This window comes from Chelonia mydas, chromosome 6, assembly GCF_015237465.2.
Source record: "Chelonia mydas isolate rCheMyd1 chromosome 6, rCheMyd1.pri.v2, whole genome shotgun sequence".
Lineage (NCBI taxonomy): Eukaryota > Metazoa > Chordata > Testudines > Cheloniidae > Chelonia > Chelonia mydas.
The window spans coordinates 8,722,811-8,743,124 of NC_051246.2; the positions used below are offsets into that span (position 1 = coordinate 8,722,811).

The 20,314-nt window shown below is 51.8% G+C and overlaps 1 protein-coding gene across 3 annotated transcripts; it reads left to right on the plus strand.

The window, feature by feature from the left end:
- The first annotated feature begins 14,036 nt into the window (after positions 1 to 14,036).
- LOC119566348 (zinc finger protein 316) lies at positions 14,037 to 18,326 on the plus strand. 3 transcript variants are annotated; one of them, XM_043549001.1, is made up of 4 exons: positions 14,041 to 14,542; positions 15,505 to 15,631; positions 16,265 to 16,369; positions 16,955 to 18,326. In XM_043549001.1, exons 1-4 carry the CDS (start codon positions 14,237 to 14,239, stop codon positions 17,341 to 17,343), a joined length of 927 nt encoding a protein of 308 aa, XP_043404936.1. In that variant the 5' UTR covers positions 14,041 to 14,236; the 3' UTR covers positions 17,344 to 18,326. The 3 variants fall into 3 exon arrangements, with proteins under 3 accessions (XP_043404937.1, XP_043404936.1, XP_037754932.1); XM_037899004.2 differs by having other exon boundaries at positions 14,043 to 14,542; positions 16,952 to 18,326; XM_043549002.1 differs by lacking the exon at positions 16,265 to 16,369 and having other exon boundaries at positions 14,037 to 14,542; positions 16,952 to 18,326.
- Positions 18,327 to 20,314: the final 1,988 nt, after the last annotated feature.

Here is a 20,314-nt window from a genome sequence, read left to right on the forward strand (position 1 = left end):
TTTCCTCGGCCACGGCGCACCTGGAGCTCTTCCCCCAGCTGCAGGGACCACCCAGGGGCGGGAAGGGAGATTGAGCTCTGATTGGTTGCTCTGACCCTGGAGGAGGCGGGGCACTGAGGCAGACAGCCAATCAGAAGGCAGAGCAGGGTCAGGGGAGTGAGTGCGAGCTCCCAGCTGATGGCTGAGGCCCTGAGATAAGGGTGAGGATGATGCTGGGGCTGCGGGGAAGTGGCTCAGGGAAGTAGACTGAGAAGTCAGAGGGGTTGCAGCACGTGGCTGCCATCTACAGGGTCCCTGGGCTAGGACCCTGAGTGGTGGGTGGGCCTGGGTCCCTCCCACCCCCACTCGCCACTGAGGAAGTGGCTGGACCGTCCGAGTGGGGTACAGACCCTCCCTGGGTTACGCAAGACCCAACTTACACAAATCCGCACTTACCGAAAAAGCTCCATAAGCTAGAAATAGGAGTGTGGGCTTTTTTGTTTGGGATTTTTTCTTTTTTGCGCAATGGTCAGGTATACATTTCTGACTTATGCAAAGCTCAAGTTATGCAAGGTGTTCCGGAACGACTGCGTAAGTCAGGGAGCGACTGTACTGTCTCCGGGAAGGGGGGAGCACAGAGTATGGCACTGCCAGAGGGCTGGGTCCTGAAGAGGACGCCCCGATCCTTGGAGCGACGCAGCTCCAGGAGCCGAAGTGCTGGTGAGTGAGACGCCACCAAGAGCCAGTGTACTTCACCTGTGGAACTGATCTGCAAGATGACCAGCAGGAGGTGCTAGCGGGGTGAGTCCCACCCTGTCACAGGGCCCTATAAGTACCTAAACCAAAGAGAACCACTGCCCAGGCAGATTCTCCATGAACTGGAACCTGTCAGTCGAGCTTGAGAGGTCTCACAATGACGAAGAGACATCCAAGATTATCTTAAATTTTTTTTTAAAAAGAGCTAAAATAACTGCCCTGGCTTTTCTTCACAATGCACCGAAGCTTTATTTCACTCAGCAGATACCTCTATATCAGGGGTTCTCAAACTTCATTGCATCGCAGCCCCCTTCTGACAACAAAAATTACTACATGACCTCAAGCGGGGCAGGGGGGCGAAGACTGAGCCCGCTCCGGGCAAGGGGGCAGAGCTTAAGCCTAAACCTGAGCCCTGCCACACCGGGCAGGGGGGCCAGAGCTGTAGCCCTTGGGTTTCAGCCCTGGGTGGTGGAGCTTGGGCTTCGGCCCCAAGCCCCAGCAAGCTAAGAGCAGCACCCCGACCCCATGAAAACAGGGTTGCGATCCACTTTGGGGTCCCAACCCACAGTTTGAGCATCCCTGCTCTAGATCAATGGACAGATAAGTATTCCTTTTAGCAAACACACCCAATTAGTGTTTTGCCATGTCTGGACCACAGAGGTCAATGATTTCACATGCATAGCCACTTTCTTGAGAAAAGACTGAGGCAGGGACCTCATAACGGTCTTCAAGTATGTTCAGGGCTGTTATAAAGAGGACAGGGATCAGTTGTTCGCCGTGTCCACTGAAGGTAGGACCAGAAGCAATGGGCTTAATCTGCAACAAGGGAAATTTAGGTTAGCTAGTAGGAAAAACTTTATAAAGATAGTTAAGCTCTGGAACAGGCTCCCAAAGGAGGTTGTGGAATCCCTTTCATTGGACGCCTTTAAGAACAGGTTGGACAAACTCCTGTCAGGGATGCTCTACGTTTACTTGGTCCTGCCTCAGTGCAAGGGGCTGAACTGGATGACCTCTCAAAGTCGTGTCCAGCCCTACATTTCTGTGAGATTTAGATTTTCGTAGAATCACACTCTACTCCCATCCCAGAGCTGAGGTGTGACTACTGTCGGCCTTGCTGGAGCCCTAGGCATAACTAACAGTGTGAACCAAAGGCTGTGAACCAGAGTAGGCCTGGCCTTGGCAAAATAACGCCACATTAGGTATTTGCTAACCAAGTAAGCACATGCCTGACCAGAGAGGATGGTAGGAGAACACCCAGAGTTCTCCAGTAACTATGTAAACACACTCTTAAGAGATGGCCCAGGAACACACCGACCCCTCATAAGATAAGGATGGGATGATGGGACAATGGATGAGGATGTTTTGTTCGAATCAGCAGGTACAAGGAGAAGGGGGGTAACTAGCGACATCAGGAGCATCATATGTAACTTGTTTGTATGAATGTAAAAAGGGGGAAGTCCTAGGAGGGGAATCTTTGTCCAGCCCAGGAGGCAGCATCCTGGTGTGCTGGCTGAGCTGGTATCATTGGGGCAGGGATAGATGTGTTCGTGTACCTGTAAGCACGGAGCCAGGGCACTAGGACTGTGCTTCATCGACAATAAACCTGGCCAAGCGCCTTCACCACCGAACCGAACCTGTGGCCTTTCCTTATGAGGAACATCGTGGTTTGCTGAATCAGCAGCCTGCACGCTCTCCTTGTGCAGCGAACACCGGAGCACCAAGACCAGCTTGGCAGCCCTGACAGCGTTGCCACGGCACCAACACTGCCATCTTGGCTGGCGCCCTGGGGACTGAACTGGGGACCTCCAGGGCTAAAAGCATAAGCTGCTGTATCATGGGCTAAAAAGGCAAGCTTCCCTCTTTGGGGGAGAATTAACCAGTGGAACAACTTACCAAGGGCTGTGGTGGATTCTCCATCACTGGCTGTTTTAAAATCAAGATATTTCCCACCCCACAACCCCCGCCAAAAGGTCTGCTCTTGTTCCAAAGGAATGATTCTGGGGGAGTTCTATGGCTTGTGTTGCATATGAGCTCAGGTTAGATGTTTGCAATGGTCCTTTCTGGTCTAGTAATCAGTTAATCACACCCTCTGTGGCTCAGCACAGAGGGGTACCTGCGTCATACACTCACCAGGGTGAGACATTGTGGATAGTGGTCTGAAAACATTCACTCAATTTGCAGTGGCCCTCAACAAGCCTAACAGAATCTTAGGAACCATTAGAAAAGGAACAGTAAATATCATAATGCCTCTCTCTATATATCCATGGTACGCCCACACCTTGAATACTGTGTGCAGTTCTAGTCTCCCCATCTCAAAAAAGATATATTAGAAATGGAAAAGGTACAGAGAAGGGCCACAAAAATGATTAGGGACAGCTTCCCTGGGAGGAGAGATTAAAGACTGGGCCTGCTCATCTTAGAAAAGGGGTGACTAAGGGAGGATATGACAGAGGTCTATAAAATCATGACTGGTGTGGAGAAAGTGAATAGGGAATTGTTGTTTGCCCCTTCACATAACAAGAACCAGGGGTCACCCAATGAAATTAATAAGCAGCAGGTTTTAAAAAAACCAAAAGGAAGTATTTCTTCACACAGCGCAGAGAATTAGCTAAGTTCATGGAGGATAGGTCCATCAATAACTAGTAGCCAAGATGGTCAGGGACGCGACCGCATACTCTGGGTATCCCTAAGCCTCTCACTGCCAGAAGCTGGGCGTGGATGACAGGGGATGGATCACTCGATAATTGTCTTGGTCTGCTCATTCCCTCTGAAGCACCTGGCATTGGCCACTGTCAGAAGAGAGGACACTGAGCTAGATGGACCATTGGTCTGACCCAGTATGGCCATTCTTAGGTTAAGCATATTGGCTGGGGAGTGGTTGTCTGAGGACGCCACTGTCCGTGCTCTGGGGCTACCCAAAAGGATCCAGCCTTCAGGGCAGGGGAGGTACCATGGGTGGGGTGACCCTTGTCACCAGTGGCCCTATTCACACCTCCCCCACCATCCTCCATGCCAGGCAGATCAGCAGATGGTAAGGGGGCGACTCATTCGTCCCATCGTTGTGCCAGCAGAGCCGTAGAAGGGATACAGGAGAAAGGTGGATTTGGTGTGCAAGGTGAACCAGGGCAGTGCCTCCAGAGAGGCGTCAGCTCTGTAGAAAGAAAGCGCCCTGGCTTCATAGTCCAGGTAGACGCCGATCTACCCTGGCAGCTCGTCCACCTCTAATTCCTAGAAGGAGGTGTAGAAGGCTCCGTAGCTCTTCCCTTCCTTGCAGCTGGTCATCCAGTAGCCGCCCTGGTTTCTGCGTGCCCTGGTGCTGAAGAATTCTTATCACATAGATTCTTATCATATAGAACCTGTTCCCCGGACCATATTAATAAACCCGCTTGACATTGGTTATTTGCTTTCTTGAGTATATTTCAAAACAAAATAATGAACCAAAGTGTGGCCAAGCAATTGACTATACAATGTATCAACCAATTGGCAAGCCGAGCTAGGAACCAGCTAACTAAAAATAGTCAGTCAAACCATGCCGTGTGGGATTGCAACCTGACTGCTGCTTGGAGGGGACTTTTGTTTAGTCCCATAGTGGTGGGACACTAGTGTGGGTGAATCTCCAGTACACCCGTGCAGCTGGCCAAGGCAAAGCGGGCCATAAGCGCTCAGACATTTCCAGTATGCTCAGGAGGGGCTGCTGGGACTTTTAATAATAAGCACTAATGTGGCAAAACACCTTTTTAAAAGCAACCAGTTTTATAGATGAGTGCTTTATTAGGCACTCTAGGCAAAACACCAATATATTAGGAATTCCTGGACAAAAAGCCACACTTTAAGTGTACAGATAACAAATTTAAAGCCATGGCAAATAAAAGTGAGAGGCAGGAGACAGAATCCTTTGTTATACGGTTTGTAAATTGTCATGTTGGTCCTTTGTTTGGGCTCGATAGTGGGAATAATCTTAGAATCATAGAATATCAGGGTTGGAAGGGACCTCAGGAGGTCCTCTAGTCCAACCCCTGCTCAAAGCAGGACCAATCCCCAACTAAATCATCCCAGCCAGGGCTTTGTCAAGCCTGACCTTAAAAACTTCTAAGGAAGGAGATTCCACCACCTCCCTAGGTAACGCATTCCAATGTTTCACCACCCTCCTAGTGAAAAAGTTTTTCCTAATATCCATCCTAAACCTCCCCCACTGCAACTTGAGACCGTTACTCCTTGTTCTGTCATCTGCTACCACTGAGAACAGTCTAGATCCATCCTCTTTGGAATCCACCTCTTCAGGTAGTTGAAAGCAGCTATCAAATCCCCCCTCATTCTTCTCTTCTGCAGACTAAACAATCCCAGTTCCCTCAGCCTCTCCTCATAAGTCATGTAGTTCCAGTCCCCTAATCATTTTTGTTGCCCTTCCGCTGGACTGTTTCCAATTTTTCCACATCCTTCTTGTAGTGTGGGGCCCAAAACTGGACACAGTACTCCAGATGAGGCCTCACCAATGTCGAATAGAGGGGAAAGATCACATCCCTCGATCTGCTGGCAATGCCCCTACTTATACATCCCAAAATGCAGTTAGCCTTCTTAGCAACAAGGGCACACTGTTGACTCCTATCCAGCTGCTCGTCCACTGTAACCCCTAGGTCCTCTTTGCAGAACTGCTGCTGAGCCATTCGGTCCCTAGTCTGTAGCGGTGCATGGGATTCTTCCGTCCTAAGTGCAGGACTCTGCACTTGTCCTTGTTGAACCTCATCAGATTTCTTTTGGATTTCTTAATCCATGGAGTCGTGTGTGTAACCTGTTTAAACTGGAAACGGAGGGGGGAAGTATAAAAGGGAAAGGTAAGGAGCAAAATGGTATCGCAATGGGTTTCCTCACGTGTTTAGTATTAAACAATGAAGTAAGTGCGCTGTCAAAGAACTTAGAACTGGAACATATCAAAATAGGAAATGAAAACAGCACGTGGAAGGTATCAGCAACTGCAGTACCCCTCAGACCTCCAGTTTACAAGAAATGAAGGGAAGACTAGGAGATTGTCAGGAGAGATGCAGCCAGCAAGGGGGGGGGGGAAATTAGGGTGGCAAACACAGGCTAAAAATCTTAAAAATACGCATGGAGTTGCCCAGAGACAGTTAACTGCAGCAGGGGCAGGCACTCCTGTTACCCATCTGGCATGCCGACAAAGAGCAACAAATACTGGGGGAACAAATTCTGGTTTTGAGGGAAGAGGTAGAAACCGGTTCCCAACTCCCTGCTCTAATTCACAGAACCCCACTCCGTGCTCAGGGCTAATAACATAATCTTACATACAGGGAACATTTTTCCTTGATGTCCTTTCTCAGTTTGCTAAACGTCTTGCTGCTGTGTGTACTTTAAAATGACTTCACAGAGTTAACTACTCTCTCTTGGCTCATGTCTCCCTCCCTTCCTAGATTGCTTTCTCCTGGCTTCTGCCCTCGGTTTTAAAAGTTATAGTTATTACATGCCAAGCAACAGAAATGCTCACTTTGCTTCTAATCCTAGCCACTAATATATGAACTTGTGTGTTCCTTATTTCTACAGAGTAGTATTCTTAAAAGTAATAAAAAGTAATGAAAACTGATTTCAGTTAAACAACAGTGGGCAAATAACTTAATAGGGATTTTTATCAATGCTTAATAAAAGCTTTAAATAAAAAGATAATAACTTGCCTAGTTTAGTGTTTAATTCCTTTGTTCATTTGTTTTCCAAAATGCATTGCCTTAATGACTTTAAGCTCTGAATAGCTTATCTTGTATAGTTATAAATACAATTCTGGCACTATTTGTCTTTAACTGTAAGTTTATCCTATATGTCATGTATGTTGTCCTGTGTTGTTGTGTCAAGTAACTAATTTTTGTTTTTATTTTGTTGCAACAAAAGCCAATTTTATACTCCTAATTATATAAAAATAATTTTTATAGAAGTGGTACCACACTATTTTATGGTTGGGTTATAACCATAATACCAATTAAATTTTTTTGCAAAGTTCAAAAAGGCCTCAGTTATAAATATATGTACATATATTTCTGTCTCAGTAAATAATACAGTTGCAAACAAAAAGTTTAATTATTATTAATTAAAGGCTTTTTATTTAAAGAAGAAAAAACCGCAGGGGTAAAACCTCAACATTAATGCGAAAGTATTAACAAAATGCAATTTTCATTTTGGGGTTTTTAATAAACTTCTTTGCACCTTTACTAACTTAAAATATAGTTATAAAAATGTTATAGCAAAAATGTCTAAAAATGTATATTATGTCTGGTTGTGTTGCAAAAAGTTAAAGGTAACCAAACAATTTCAACAGGTTTCTACCTTTGACTCCCAAGCACCACCAAGTGTCATAAGAGTTTAATACCCTCAGAGTGTTTACATCAATATCTATGTCATGGGGGTGTCCCTCCTCCTGGTCACTCTGGGGATTAGCTCTGGCTAGGCTTTGCACCCTCTCTCCTGTAGTCCTCTCACCCTGCCGAACCCTCTCTGTCCAGGAAACCCAGCTTCCTCTTTTTGACTCGGCCCGTCAGCCAAGCCACTAATTGGTTCCCCCTTCCAGAGGATGTAACAAAATCTTTCCATGCAAATAGTCTCAGGCAGTCCACTCTCCCTGGCCTGGTCTGTGCCACATCCCCTGTAGCTGGTAGGGGAACCCAGGCCCACCCTCTACTCCGGGCTCCAGCTCAGGGCACCTCTAATCAGCAGCTAAGGTCTGTGCTCTAATTCCTTGCTGCTTTTCCCCTGAGCTGTCTACTACCTTCCTGGCTTCCCCCCTTTGGGTTTGCCAGCCTCCCAACTCCCTCTGGACTGTGGACTACCCTCTATAGTCCCAGCATACCTCCCTTCTCCCAGGGAGTGACTGCAGCCTACGTTCCCACCGCCGTTTTGCTTGCCTGCTTCCTGACTTGTACAGACCCCTCCAGCTGAGACTCTTTCCAACCAATTCCCGGCTTCCTGGCTCCTCCTCCAGGTGCCGCCTATCGGTTCCTGGGACCTAATTTATCCTCTGTGGGCCAGTGTGGGCAGTGAACCCCATCACACTGCATTTCAACTATATTTTGCTTCAATTTTGACATTATTGCCTTTTGTGCTATGTTCAAAAACAGTATTGGCCATTAAAGTTTGTGCTTTCAAATATTTAACAGAAAGTTGAATTGCGCCTTGGGCAGTAGCTTCCATTGTTTGCCGCTCTCTCCACGCCACAAAGAAGCTGAATGGCTCCTTCTGTTGCTTGGGAGTGCCTGGCACGCCCATTAGGTCTGGAATGGTCTTTGGACCCAAGACTCACCTGAGGGCAGACCCAGTGACTTTTGACATGGCAAAGGAAAGAACCCCGCCTCTCCTCTGGGGGGGCATTTATGCCCTTTCCCCTAGTCATTACATTAACAGCGCCCGTCTTAGTCCCTCTTCTTACCGGGCCTGTCCCCATTCCTGCAGGGAGGGACATTCGGGTTTACATGTAACCCAGGCAAAGAGGATGAGTGTCTTTCCTCCTTTAGCAGTCTGCAGCTGTAAAGAAGCTCAGGCTGCAGGGGCCCATGCTTTTAGCTACAGAGGCCCTGAGTTGAACCCTCATCACCAGCCCGCATAGGAGCATGATTACAGACAGCGTACATTTACTTAGGGGCTTCCCCCTCTGAGGTACAGGTCACTGCCCCCCTGGGGGGGAGGGGAAAGGCAAATATTAATACTTAGCTCTTTTGATAGACAGCAATTGCTTTTCACAGGGCAATGACCTCAGGACACCTTGCCTCACCGGTGACGGGAACACACAGTGCAGCTTGTCGGCAGGTGGAGAGGATTCAAACTTTATAGACTCTAGTTCCCTAGGGCCAGGAGACCCAGCCACCCCCTGCTCTAACTTACTAGATCCCACTCCCCTCCCAGAGCTGGGGACAGAACCCAGGAGTCCTGGCTCCCAGTCCCTTCTCCCTGCCCTAATCCACTAGACCCCAGAGGTGGGGATAGAACCCAGGAGTCCTGGCTCCCAGCCCCCACATACTTTAATCTGAACAGAGGACAGGGTCTTTACTTGAATGAAATCCCAGGCTCTTTTCACCTCCTGCATCTTCAAGGCCTGTAGGGGGCTCTCAGATACCAGGTTTGCCACTGGCAAAGGGGTGTGTGAAAAAGTGGGAATTTTTGTAATGTTTTTATGACACCTATGTGTGCCTCGGTTTCCCCTATCTGCTGCATTGTTACCTAGTGGTTGAAAAGGGACTGTTTGCTCTTGGGACAGGCTCCGACCCGGGTGTGAATGGTGCCTCATTGGCTGAGGCATTAGATCCCACGTGAATGCAGCTCTTGAGAAGACCATGGCAGATCCAATCCCGGGGACATTGAAACCTGGCTACCAAAGACCCAGAGAGATATGGACTTCCCTGCCTCTCAGCAGAGGTCTGAGCCACATCTCCCCAGCTTGGGATCAGAGGACTGGGGGGGTGAGGTGGAAGTTAAGTGTGGGCTGCCGGAAGCAGTCGGGGGCACATCTGGAAGTCTAACAAAGAAGATCAGATGCAGGGACAGATACAATTTGAACAATGGGGGTCAATACAGCTTGGCTGGGTTCTGGCTACCCAGAATGGCCTATGCTTTAACTTTCACTTCTCTCTGCTAACCACGGACTTCCTATGCCGTGCTCCAGCTGACTAAAACCCTGCCGTGTGACAACGCAGGCTGAGTGTCCCTGCAGAGGCTGGCGGAGGTGCATTGCTCCCTCAGACTGTACCTGTACAAGTCTCCTTCAGGGGTCTGTCTCAGTGAGCTGATGGTAGAGCTGAAGGCCCAGAGGACCAGCCTAAGGGGGCGGTGAAGCCACATGGCTTAGCCTGGAGGAAGAGTGAGACCACTGGGTGTCTGGCTCACTGAAGGGATCCTCCCAGAGACTGTTCTAAAGCAGGGACCATAGCACCGATCCTGTGGATCTGTGACGGGGAAAACCAGTTTGAATGGGGACAGCTGGCTCTTTCCAGCCAGGTGGAGACCTCCTGCTTTAAAGGCGGTGTCATTTCATCCATCTGCCTTCAGCGCCTTCCCTTGATGCTTCCCCAAAAGGCAAAACCACCTGGACAGCTCAGCACTACCGCTGAGCCTGGGTCCTTCCCTACTGCCTTCCAGCTCCATGGAGGACCAAGCACTGTACACACCAAAGTCCCTCACCCAGCACTGAGATGCAACCGCCTCTGGGGTGCACAGGGATTCCCCCCACATTGCAAAGCCCTGCCCGAGTTACTGCATCCTCTCCAGTGCTGCCTTCCTCCATGCGTGCGACTCGGACTTTTGGGGGGCACGTCCCATGGTGCTTTGGGCTGCAGTAAGCTGAGCCACTCTAGGATTCTTTCCCAGTGCACCGTGGGAGAACTTGTCCGTGCTTCCACGCACACGAGGGAGTTGTGGGAAGGCACTGGAGGACTAACAGCACTTGGTGGGTGTATCCTGTGTCCTCACTGCATAGTGGGCTGGTGACCAGCCTCGGTGAAAGCTTCACCAGGGCTTCAAGCCATAGCCCCAGCTGGGCCATCCAGCCTGGGTTGGAAGCAGCACTAAACTCAGGTGACAGGGTGTGTGTGTGTGGATGGAAGGAGTGTTAGGGGCACAACCCGGGTTACAGCCTAGGTTAGTCCTGTGCTAATATTGAGTCCAAGGCCAGGAGGGACCATTGTGATCATCTGGTCTGATCTCCTGTGTAACACAGGCCAGAGAACGTCTCTGAGTGAATCCCTGTTTGAACCAGAGCCGACCTTTTAGAATGACATATCCAGTCTCGATTTAAAAATTGCTAGCGATGGCGAATCCACCACGGTCCTTGGTAAGTTGGTCCAATGGTTAATTCCTGTGGCGATAACTGGGCCTGTAAATGTACCCTAATTGTGAGCTCACCTGTAAAAAGCAAGTGACAGTTTATAAAGGTCAGAAAGATGCATAATGACAAATGCGGAGGGGGAAAGGTACAAAAGAGAGGTGGAAAGGCTGAGTTAGTCCAAACACAGAAAGGCCTGTTGCTATAACTCAAGCACTGTGTTATGATCATGTCTGGTAAGAAAGAGGCGTGAGGGACCGGAAATCAATGGACCAAATTGGTATCTCAGAAATCAGGCCTAACTGGTGGGCAAAACAATGAGAAGACGGGCTGCTCCGTCCATCACTCTCCTTCTGGGGTCCTTAAAGAGAAAAGAGTTTGGGGAAAAGCTGCCCACCATGATGCTGGCTGACGGCAAGACAAGAGAAGGCGAAGGAGGTGCTTCGCCATGATAGATGCCACTCCCACCGTCTCCTCGTACCCTGGACCTTCGTCGTCCTGATCCTGAAAGATGTCCTGGCCAGGCCACAGAGAGGGACCCAGATGGCATTGCCACCTCTACCAGTTAAATCCCAAATGGCCCCTGGAATGTGTGGGTCCCTTGGTGCTGGATCAGCACCGTGCTCTGGATGAAGTTTTCCCCACACTCTGCGTACTCGTAGAGCTGCTCCCCCGTGTAGGTGCCCTGGTGCTGGATCGGTGCAGTGCCCTGGCCGAAGCTCTTCCCGTACTTGGTGCATTGGTAAGGGCGCTGGTGGATGGCCAGGTGGGAAAGCCCGCTGAAGCTCTTCCCACAGCAGGGGCACGTGTAGGGTTTTTCGTCTGGCTTGTCTTCCCAGGAGCCTCATCCCTGCTGAGTGGGTCTCTCCCCCAGGGGGTCTCCCCGCTCTGGGACATCTCGTGCGGCTCCACTCCCGCCAGCCCTTCCTGCTGGGGATTCTCCTCTGCCGTCCCAGCACCTGCTGTGAGAGAGCGAGAGAATCCAGCCGGGCTTATTCCCTGTGCCGGGGAGAGGGGGGGTGTTTAAAAATCAAAATACTGGGGTAATGAGGTGTTTAGAGACCACAGTGAGGAAAGTCTTAGAGAGGCAGAGAGATGTGTACGAGAGAGAGAATACCCAACTCTTATATAGCACGTTTCATCTGTAGATAGGTGGATGTGTAAAGGGAGATGGATGGATAGAAAGATAGATCCTAGCATTCAGATTTATCTGTATTAGACAGATTGGATAAATTAGCTGGATCAGCAAATGAGGCTCTAAAGAGGAAGAGAGATAGATAGACAGAGGGGGTGTATGGGGATGGACTGATAGATAGATATATAAATAGATTAGATAGATGTGTACAGGGATGGATGGATGGATGTGTATACAAATGGATAGACAGATTCTAGAACCCCGATCTAGCTTTCACTAAGTTTTATTATAACTTTTAATGACTTCCCTGGTTGAAATGGAGCCCTAGTAAAGTTTATCACAGTGGGAAAAAAAAAAGACCTCTCTCCCCTTTTAAAAAAAAATGCAACGGTTATATTTTAGTAGGAATCATGTCAATAAAAAACACTGATTCATGCTGGCAAAAACAGACACCAAAAGAAAGTAAAGACCCAGGTGCATGCAATAGCCATGTCTATTGATGAGAAGTCCTCAGAAAGCATTATGGGTGTGCGCTATCAGAAGTCGGGCTGAGTAGAAAATGGTTTTTCTGTCCAGCCAAAATGTTCAAGATTTTGAAAAACTTTCCTGTCCTGAATAGGGACAAAAAATTGAAATCTCAAAGCTGTCTGCAAATCGACAAACCGAAAAATAAATTTGTTCAGGTTTCAAAGTCATTTTGAAACCTTTTGTTTCAATTTGGACCTTATTTTTCCTTTTTTTATTTTAAGTATTAAATTCTGTGCAGTCATTTGGAACCCAAAATACCCAAACCTTTTTATCCTAAACAATGTCAAAGGGGGACTTTTTCAAGACGTTCTACGCTCTTCCCTAGTGGGGAAGTTCATTAAAACCCACCCTTGACCTCAAATAGTTTCAGTTTTGAGGATTTGGTGGGGTTTTTTTTTTGGGGGGGGGGGGAATTGTCAAAAAGAAATTCCCAACCAACCGTCATGGGGAGCTTGCTTCTGCCCATTGATTTCACCTTCAGAGCTTCCATTCCCTGTGCAGCCTAAAGATGAAATGAAGGGGTAGAAGGGCGGCTGCTGTGGGTGTAATCCACCATGATTAAACAGTGCAGGCCTTTATCACCCTCTAGTGGCTGGGTGAAGTAAAAGGTTTATGAGCGAAAGTGGTTTTGCTCAGATATTCGTGTCTCAGGCTGTGAGATCCAAAGGTCCTAGAGTGAGTGACCCGTGATCCACGTATGTTGTTACAGTGGATTTACCCCAGCTAAGACTGTGGTCCTGAAAACTCAATAGCTTACAGAGCTTTGTTAAGGCTGCAGCCACATCCCGGCGGGGGGAGCAGAACCCTCGACCCTCTGTTGATGAAAGTGTCCCTGAGCCATAATTTCAAAGATAGATGAGTAGAGGCCATCAGACCCAACAGCGTAGACCTGGGAGATCCAGGGATGACACCTGCCAGGAGGACAGGGCACCTGCTGGGGATGAGACTGAATGAGATGTGACAGGATTGGGGGGGGGCGGGGGGGGGGCTCCCGGGGGCTTTGCTGGGACCCCAGCTTTCCCCTTCACTCCGAGCCAGTGCTGCTGATTCCTCGCCGGTGTGGGCACCTCTGGGGATCTCCCTTTCCTGGGAGCCCTGGAGATCTGGGACCCTCGGCTCTTCCCCTGGCTCCATGCGGGAGATTATGGGCCCGTCAGGGAATCCGGCTGGTGGGGAAGGAAACAGGCGAGGGAGAGGGCGCTTGGTGAAATCTCCCCTGAGGGCTCGGTACAGAGACCGTGCCCTGATTTTAACCCCAGCCCCGCTCTCTGTAGTGGAGGGATGTTGGATCTAAGCCGGGGGAAATGTTCAAGGGGTCCCCTGGAGGCAGTGAGATTTCTGGGGGGAGGGGCAGTGCCCCTTGCAGGGAACAAAGGGAATAGAAACAGGGAACAAATGCCAGGAGTCCTGACTCCCAGCCTCGGCTCTCACCCTTTACACCCCCACCCCCTCCCCACGCGGAGCAGAACCCCGGAGTCCTGACTCCCAGCCTCTGCGGTAACCCACGACAGCCCCCAACACAGCGATAGAACCCAGGAGTCCTGCTGACTCCCCCTGCTCAAACCCACTAGGTCCCCCCTGGTCCTGAATCTAACCCATTCAACCCCACTCTCCCAGAGCTGGGATTAGAACCCAGGAGTCCTGATTCCCTGCTCTCCCCCCCCGCCCCCCCCACGGTTAACTAGCACCCTCCCGCTCCCCGCCCGCCCGGAGGCTGCTAACGGGTGGTGGTGGTGGGGGGGGGGGGGGGCGCAGGGCATTGGGCTAAGGATTCCCCGGGAGGATGGGATCCAAAGTGGGAGCCTCTGGGCTGGGTGTCCCCGGGAAATCCTTCCTCTGGGCACCCGGGCTCCCTCCGGAGACTCCAGCCCGGCTAGCCCAGCAGCGCAGCCCCCCCAGCCCCCTGCCCCCCCGCCGCGGCTGGCTCCGGGTGCAGGGGGGCCCGGGGCACGGAGCCGATCTGTCCCGGGCGGCGCTGGAGCCGGAGCCAGCCCGCGGCAGGAACCAGCAGCGGCTGGGATGTTTTCCCAGGGATGGTGTTTATAACGGTGCTGATTGCCCGGACTCCTGGGTCCTCGGGGGAGAGGCCAGGCGGGAGGGAGCGCTGCGCTCGTCTAGCCTGCCCTGCTGTAGGACCCAGGCTCCCGGGGCTGCCCCCAAAGGACAGAGGCGGGCTGGGCCCCCGGTGTGTCCCGGCCGGGGAGCAGATGCGGAGGAAGGGAGCGGAGAGGAAGATCGGCGGAGCAGGAGGCAGGGAGAGTGAGGAGGAGGGGGGAGAAGGACCCCCACCCCCACCCCCAGCAGGAGACCCAGACAGCCGGGGGGGGATGGCAGCCCCGGTAGGAAACAGTCCCTGAGCTCTGCCCTTGGGCGCTACTGTAACAAACCCGGTTAATAGGAAGTATGTAGTGGGGCAGTGGGGTTAGAAATGTTCCCTAACCCCACTGGGGAATCCGAACCGCCCTGGGACCCTCGGGCGGGGGGGGGGGGGCGGCTAATTCGGGGCAGGGGGACAGTGGGAAATGGGGCACAAGGCCTTTCCCCTCTAGGGGGCACCGGCTTCAATCCAGCCCCAGAGTGGGACAGACTGGCTGGCTCAAGGGGAATGGGATATGGGGGGTTTACCCTCTAGGGCCGTACTGGCTCCGGCCCAGCCCCAGGGCAGGGGGACTGGCTGGCTCAAGGGGGATGGGGAAGGGGGTCTTTCCCCTCTAGGGGGCGCCAGCTCCGATCTAGCCCCAGGGCAGGGGGACTGGCTGGCTCAAGGGGGACGGGGAAGGGGGTCTTTCCCCTCTAGGGGGCGCCAGCTCTGATCTAGCCCCAGGGCAGGGGGACTGGCTGGCTCAAGGGGGATGGGGAAGGGGGTCTTTCCCCTCTAGGGGGCACCAGCTCTGATCTAGCCCCAGGGCAGGGGGACTGGCTGGCTCAAGGGGGATGGGGAAGGGGGTCTTTCCCCTCTAGGGGGCGCCGGCTCCGGTCCAGCCCCAGGGCAGGGGGACTGGCTGGCTCAAGGGGGATGGGGAGGGTTTTTTTCCCCTCTAGGGGGTGCCGGCTCTGGTCCAGCCCCAGGGCAGGGGGACTGGCTGGCTCAAGGGGGATGAGGGAGGGGGTTTTTTCCCCTCTAGGGGGCGCCGGCTCCGGCCCAGCCCCAGGGCAGGGGGACTGGCTGGCTCAGGGCTGGGGGGACGGGATAGATCCGGTTGGGGACTATCCATGGTCGCTGCAGTGGCATTTGGGGAGTTACACAATGGAGAATGTGAACAGCGTTGTTTTCACGGTCTGCCCTGGAATCACTCGCCAGGCGCCGGTGGGGTTCGAGGAGGTGGCCGTGTGTTTCTCCCGGGAGGAGTGGGGGCTCCTGGACGAAGGGCAGAGGCAGCTCTACAGGGACGTCATGCAGGAGAACTACCAGACTCTCATCTCGCTGGGTGAGCCGGCGCTGCCCCTGCTCCCTGGGGATTGGGGGGGGGGGGGGCTTATGCACCCAGGGCGGCTTCAGCTCATGACTCTTCCCGAGCCCTATAGATTTCTGGGGGAGTGGCCCCTGAAGCCCCCAGACCTCCACCTCTGACCACTGGGATGTATTGTATTTATATGGCTCTAGCACCTCTGAGCCTCAGCCACGGCACTGTGCTGGGTGCTGTATATTACATATTAAGTGTATTATGGTAATCCCTAGGAACCCCAGTCATGGGCCAGGACCGCATTGTGCTGGGCACTGTACGTTATTTATTAGGCGTATTACAGTAATGCCTAAGAAACCCAGTCATGGGCCCAGGCCCCCACTGTGCTCGGTGCTGCACAGACCCAGAGCAGAGACAGTCCGTGCCCCATGGAGCATAATGCAGAGCCCTGTCTCCCTCACAGGGGGCACGGCCCACCTGCCCACAGGCATCTCCCTGCCCCCAAAGGGTCCCTGTGAACTTTCCCCCCTCCACTCTGATCCTGTGTCCCCCCACAGAGAGCGGGGCTGGGATTCAAATCAGGGTGAATTCTCTGCACCGAGCCCTTGGGGGAGATTTCAGCGAGCCCCGTCTCGCCTGTTTCCTTCCCCCAAGCAGGATTCCCTGTCCCCGACCTGGCTGTGATCTCCTGGATGGAGCGAGGGGAAGAGCCGAGGGTCCCGGCTTTCCAGGGCTCTGAGGAAAGGGAGATCACCCTCACAGGTGAGGAATGAGGGACACCGGCTCGGAGTGAGGGGGAAGCTGGGGTCCCAGCCAAGCCAGCGGGAGCCCCCCACTTCTGTCTCCCCTCACTCAGTGTCATCCCCAGCAGGTCTGTGTCCTCACGGCAGGTGTCACTCCTGGATCCCACCCCTGGCAAGAGCCCTCCCCTCCCCCAGCCTTTCTCTGAGGGCTTAGCTGGGATGTTGGGGCAGCCCCGAGGAAGGGTTTGGGGGGGATTTGCTTCCTGCCCATCAGGTTTTCTGCTCAGTGACAAACCCTTTTGCTGACCCCTCTCTCACTGGCGCAGGGAACGAGTCCCGGCTGGATTCTCTTGAGGAATCACTCCGTGAAATTTTCTCAGTGTGTTCCCTGAAGGACATCAGACTCCATGATCATGTTATGGTCCCCTCCTGGCCTGGAGTCCGTGGGGCCAGATCCCCGGAGGGTGTAAATCAGTGTCGCTCTGCTGGAGTCCGTGGGGCCAGATCCCCAGAGGGTGTAAATCAGCAGTGCTCCCCTGGAGTCGGTAATGGGGCTCTGCCCATTTACACCTTCATCTCTGAATCTCTCTTCCTTTCCCAGGAGGCGAGAGGCCCTGGAGGCAGAGCCAGGAGAATCCCATCCAGGGAAGTCTCAAGAGGCTGCAGCCCCAGCAGACCTTCCCAGGGATAGCCCGGAAGTGGGCCATGCAGAATCCCAGCCAGGGCAGGGCTTGGGGGAGCCAGCCCGGGGCACCCCCGCCTGGCAGATCTGCTACATCCGGCCGCCAGGAGCGAGGCTTCGGCCGGCTGCTGGGCATCCTCTTCGAGCCCTCGGCCGCGGCGAGGCCGCCTCGGCCCAGGGAGCACGGGAGGGCCCCTGAGCGCAGCAAGGGCTCCGGGAGGCCCGACAGCTGCACCGAGTGCGACAAGAGCTTCCGGCAGAAGTCGCACTTGGCCACCCACCTGCGCACCCACCCGGGCGAGCGGCCCTAGCTGTGCGCTGCCTTCGGCCAGAGCTCCAACCGGATCGAGCACCGGCACGCCCGCACTGGCGAGACCCCCTTCCGCAGCCTCGACGGCGGGAAGGGTGTCTGCCTCTCGGCTCCAACCTGGCGCAGCCCCGGTGCCTCCACGCAGGGGACTGGCCCTACCGCCGCGCCCGGTGCGGGAGGAGCTTCTGCCGCAAGCACCGGCTGACCCGGCACCACCAGGGACACACCGAGGAGGAGCAGTGCTCAGTCTGGGACCCATGGGGGCCGCCCCGGTCGTAGAGATCAGGGCGGCACCATGCGCTGGGGCTGGGACGCTGCCATTCCCGGGGTGGGTATTGCCTCCACGTTCTGCTGCAATGTGATGCTGGAGCGCCAGGGCCGGGCCCTCTGCTGCAGTGGGGTCCCGCGAAGGCGTCTGCAAAGCTCCAGGGAAAGTCACTGGCTGGCGGGACAGGGAGCTGAAAGAGCCAAGAATGGGGAGGGAGCGTTTATTGCTGCAGTCAGCAAAAGGTGTTGTGATTGGTTGATGATAATTAGACGGGGCTGCCACCACCTCTTGGCCACTAAAAGACTGTCAGACAAGCTTAAAGAGAAACTCTACAGCTCAAAGGAAAGGGAATAAGGGGGACTGTAAAAATAAAAGCCTTACTTAAGACTTTACTTTTCACAGCCTTCACTGGTTTTCCTTCTTTTTGTGTATCTTTAATGCAAGTGTGGAAGAAAACAATGTCCTCACTCTGACTTTGAAGCAACAAGCCAGAGGCAGCTTTATTATGAGCAATTGCATAGGTAAGTACACATGGGCAGGGATTCCTCTCCCTAGGCAGGTCTCCATTAGATAAACAATTAGGGCAAGCATTTGTAACTTTTGTTACCGACAATAATGATCAACAACCACATCTTGTTTATACATATTCCTTCTGATATCTTCCTTTTCTCAGCGGTTCCTGCTACAGTGTGTTTTCCATTCTTATCTAACACAAGGTCGAAAAACAGCATCTCTTACCGGTTTTTTTGTTCCACTCACCCAGGCCCTGCCTGAAATCTCACATTATTAGAGCTAGTGTTAGCCTGACTCTTAACTTTATTCCTAGAAGTCAAGATATCTGCGTTCAAATTCCCTTTATCCTTTTCTCTACTTCCACACTAGGATAAAGAGATTTGGTTATTGTTACCATGGGATTAAGTCAGCAGTAATTTGACATGAAAGCCCAGACCGCTTTCAACTCTTTAGTGTTGAATGAGGGGTTTAATCTTACCCCTTGTTGGACCTGGAGTCCCCCTTTCTGGACCTGGGGCCCCTCTTTTCAGCATAACAAGGGCCCTGAGTGAAACTGGGATCACTAGACACTACTGGAATAAAGTGTACGGAAGGATTCATAGACTGTAAGGGACCATTAGATCATCTCCTCTGATCTCCTGTCTAACACAGGCCATACAACTTTCCTGAATTAATCCCTGTTTGAACTAGAGCAGATCTTTTAGAAAAACATCCAATCTTGATTTAAAAATTGCCAGGGATGGAGAATCCACCAAAGCCCTTGGTAAATTGTTCCACTGGTTAATTCCCCTCACCGTTAAAAATTTGCAAGGCACTGATGTCTTGGTAAAACTGATTATTTTAATAACTAATAATCCCAGGAAATCCAGAGTTAAGAGGAATGAGGGACACCGGCTCGGAGTGAAGGGGGAAGCTGGGGTCCCAGCCAAGCCAGCGGGAGCCCCCCACTTCTGTCTCCCCTCACTCAGTGTCATCCCCAGCAGGTCTCTGGAGAAATATTGGCACTTTCCTATCTTGTGCATATTCATTGCAACAGGGCATCTCATCCCAGAGAAGGGAGAAAATGCTCCCTCTCTGAGCACCTACAGAAACCTCCCCCTGTCTTTGGGATCCGATCACCAATGAGTGCCTGTTCTGATGATGTAATCCTTTGGGGTGGAGTGGCTCTGGATAAGAATGCCTTTGCCTTTCTTCGACCATATTCAACCGAGCTCAGTGGAATTATTTCTGTTAAATAAACACAGTCGTTGAGATCATTAAATATTAGCAGGCATATGTATAGCACGATCGAAAGGCTGGGAGCTGAGAGGAGGTGAATTCCAACAGGAAATAAAGGTCTGATTTTTAACACTCAAGGGGATTAACCATAATTTATCTGGGAATGTGATGGATTCTTTTATCACTCGAAATCAAGATTGGACATTTCTCTTCAAACGATCTAGCTCCACCAGCAGTTATGAGATGGATGCAGGAGCTACTAAGAGAAATGTTCGGGCCTGTGTTAGCAGGTCAGATTAAGATAATCCTAACGGCCCTTTCTTGCCTTAAAATGTATTAATCTATTATTACTCCACACACAGTAAACATACCTGAGTGTGGGATCTGACATGGCTGAACTGACCTAATTAGAAGAGATTCTCCGCGACCTCATATCTTTTCCCACATTTGGGCAAAGTAAGTCAAAAACACATCAGGTCAGAATCCACCACTCACCCCCGTTGGGGGCATTTTAGATTCGCTTTGCAACAGGAATAAGTCGCAACACAACATGCAGGGCAGGAGGGATTCATGCCGGCTGCATGCTTTCCTTTTTGCGTTTCATGCAGGTGAGGCAATGAGTCAATTTCATTTTTGTTTCTAATCCATTTCACTTCCAGGCTCTGACATAATGCTGCAATCTCTGGGTTGCAAACAATGCAAGTTTAACAAAGCTTCCCCCGCTTACTTATCAGCAGGATTGGAAGCTAGGCCCTTAAAGTCCACAGCATGGGCCTCTGCTGCTTGAGATAAAGGAATATTAGCATGCAGCTGTAGAAGGCTGTTATCTTCCATGTGGATCAGCCACAAGAGGCAGAGAAAACTATAAAAGGTGCATTTTCTTATTTTTTTTTAAAAGCAGGCATTAAACAAAAATTCCCTGCCCCTGTTCCTATAACCCCAGACATTATTAAATCAGGTCATTTTTTACACG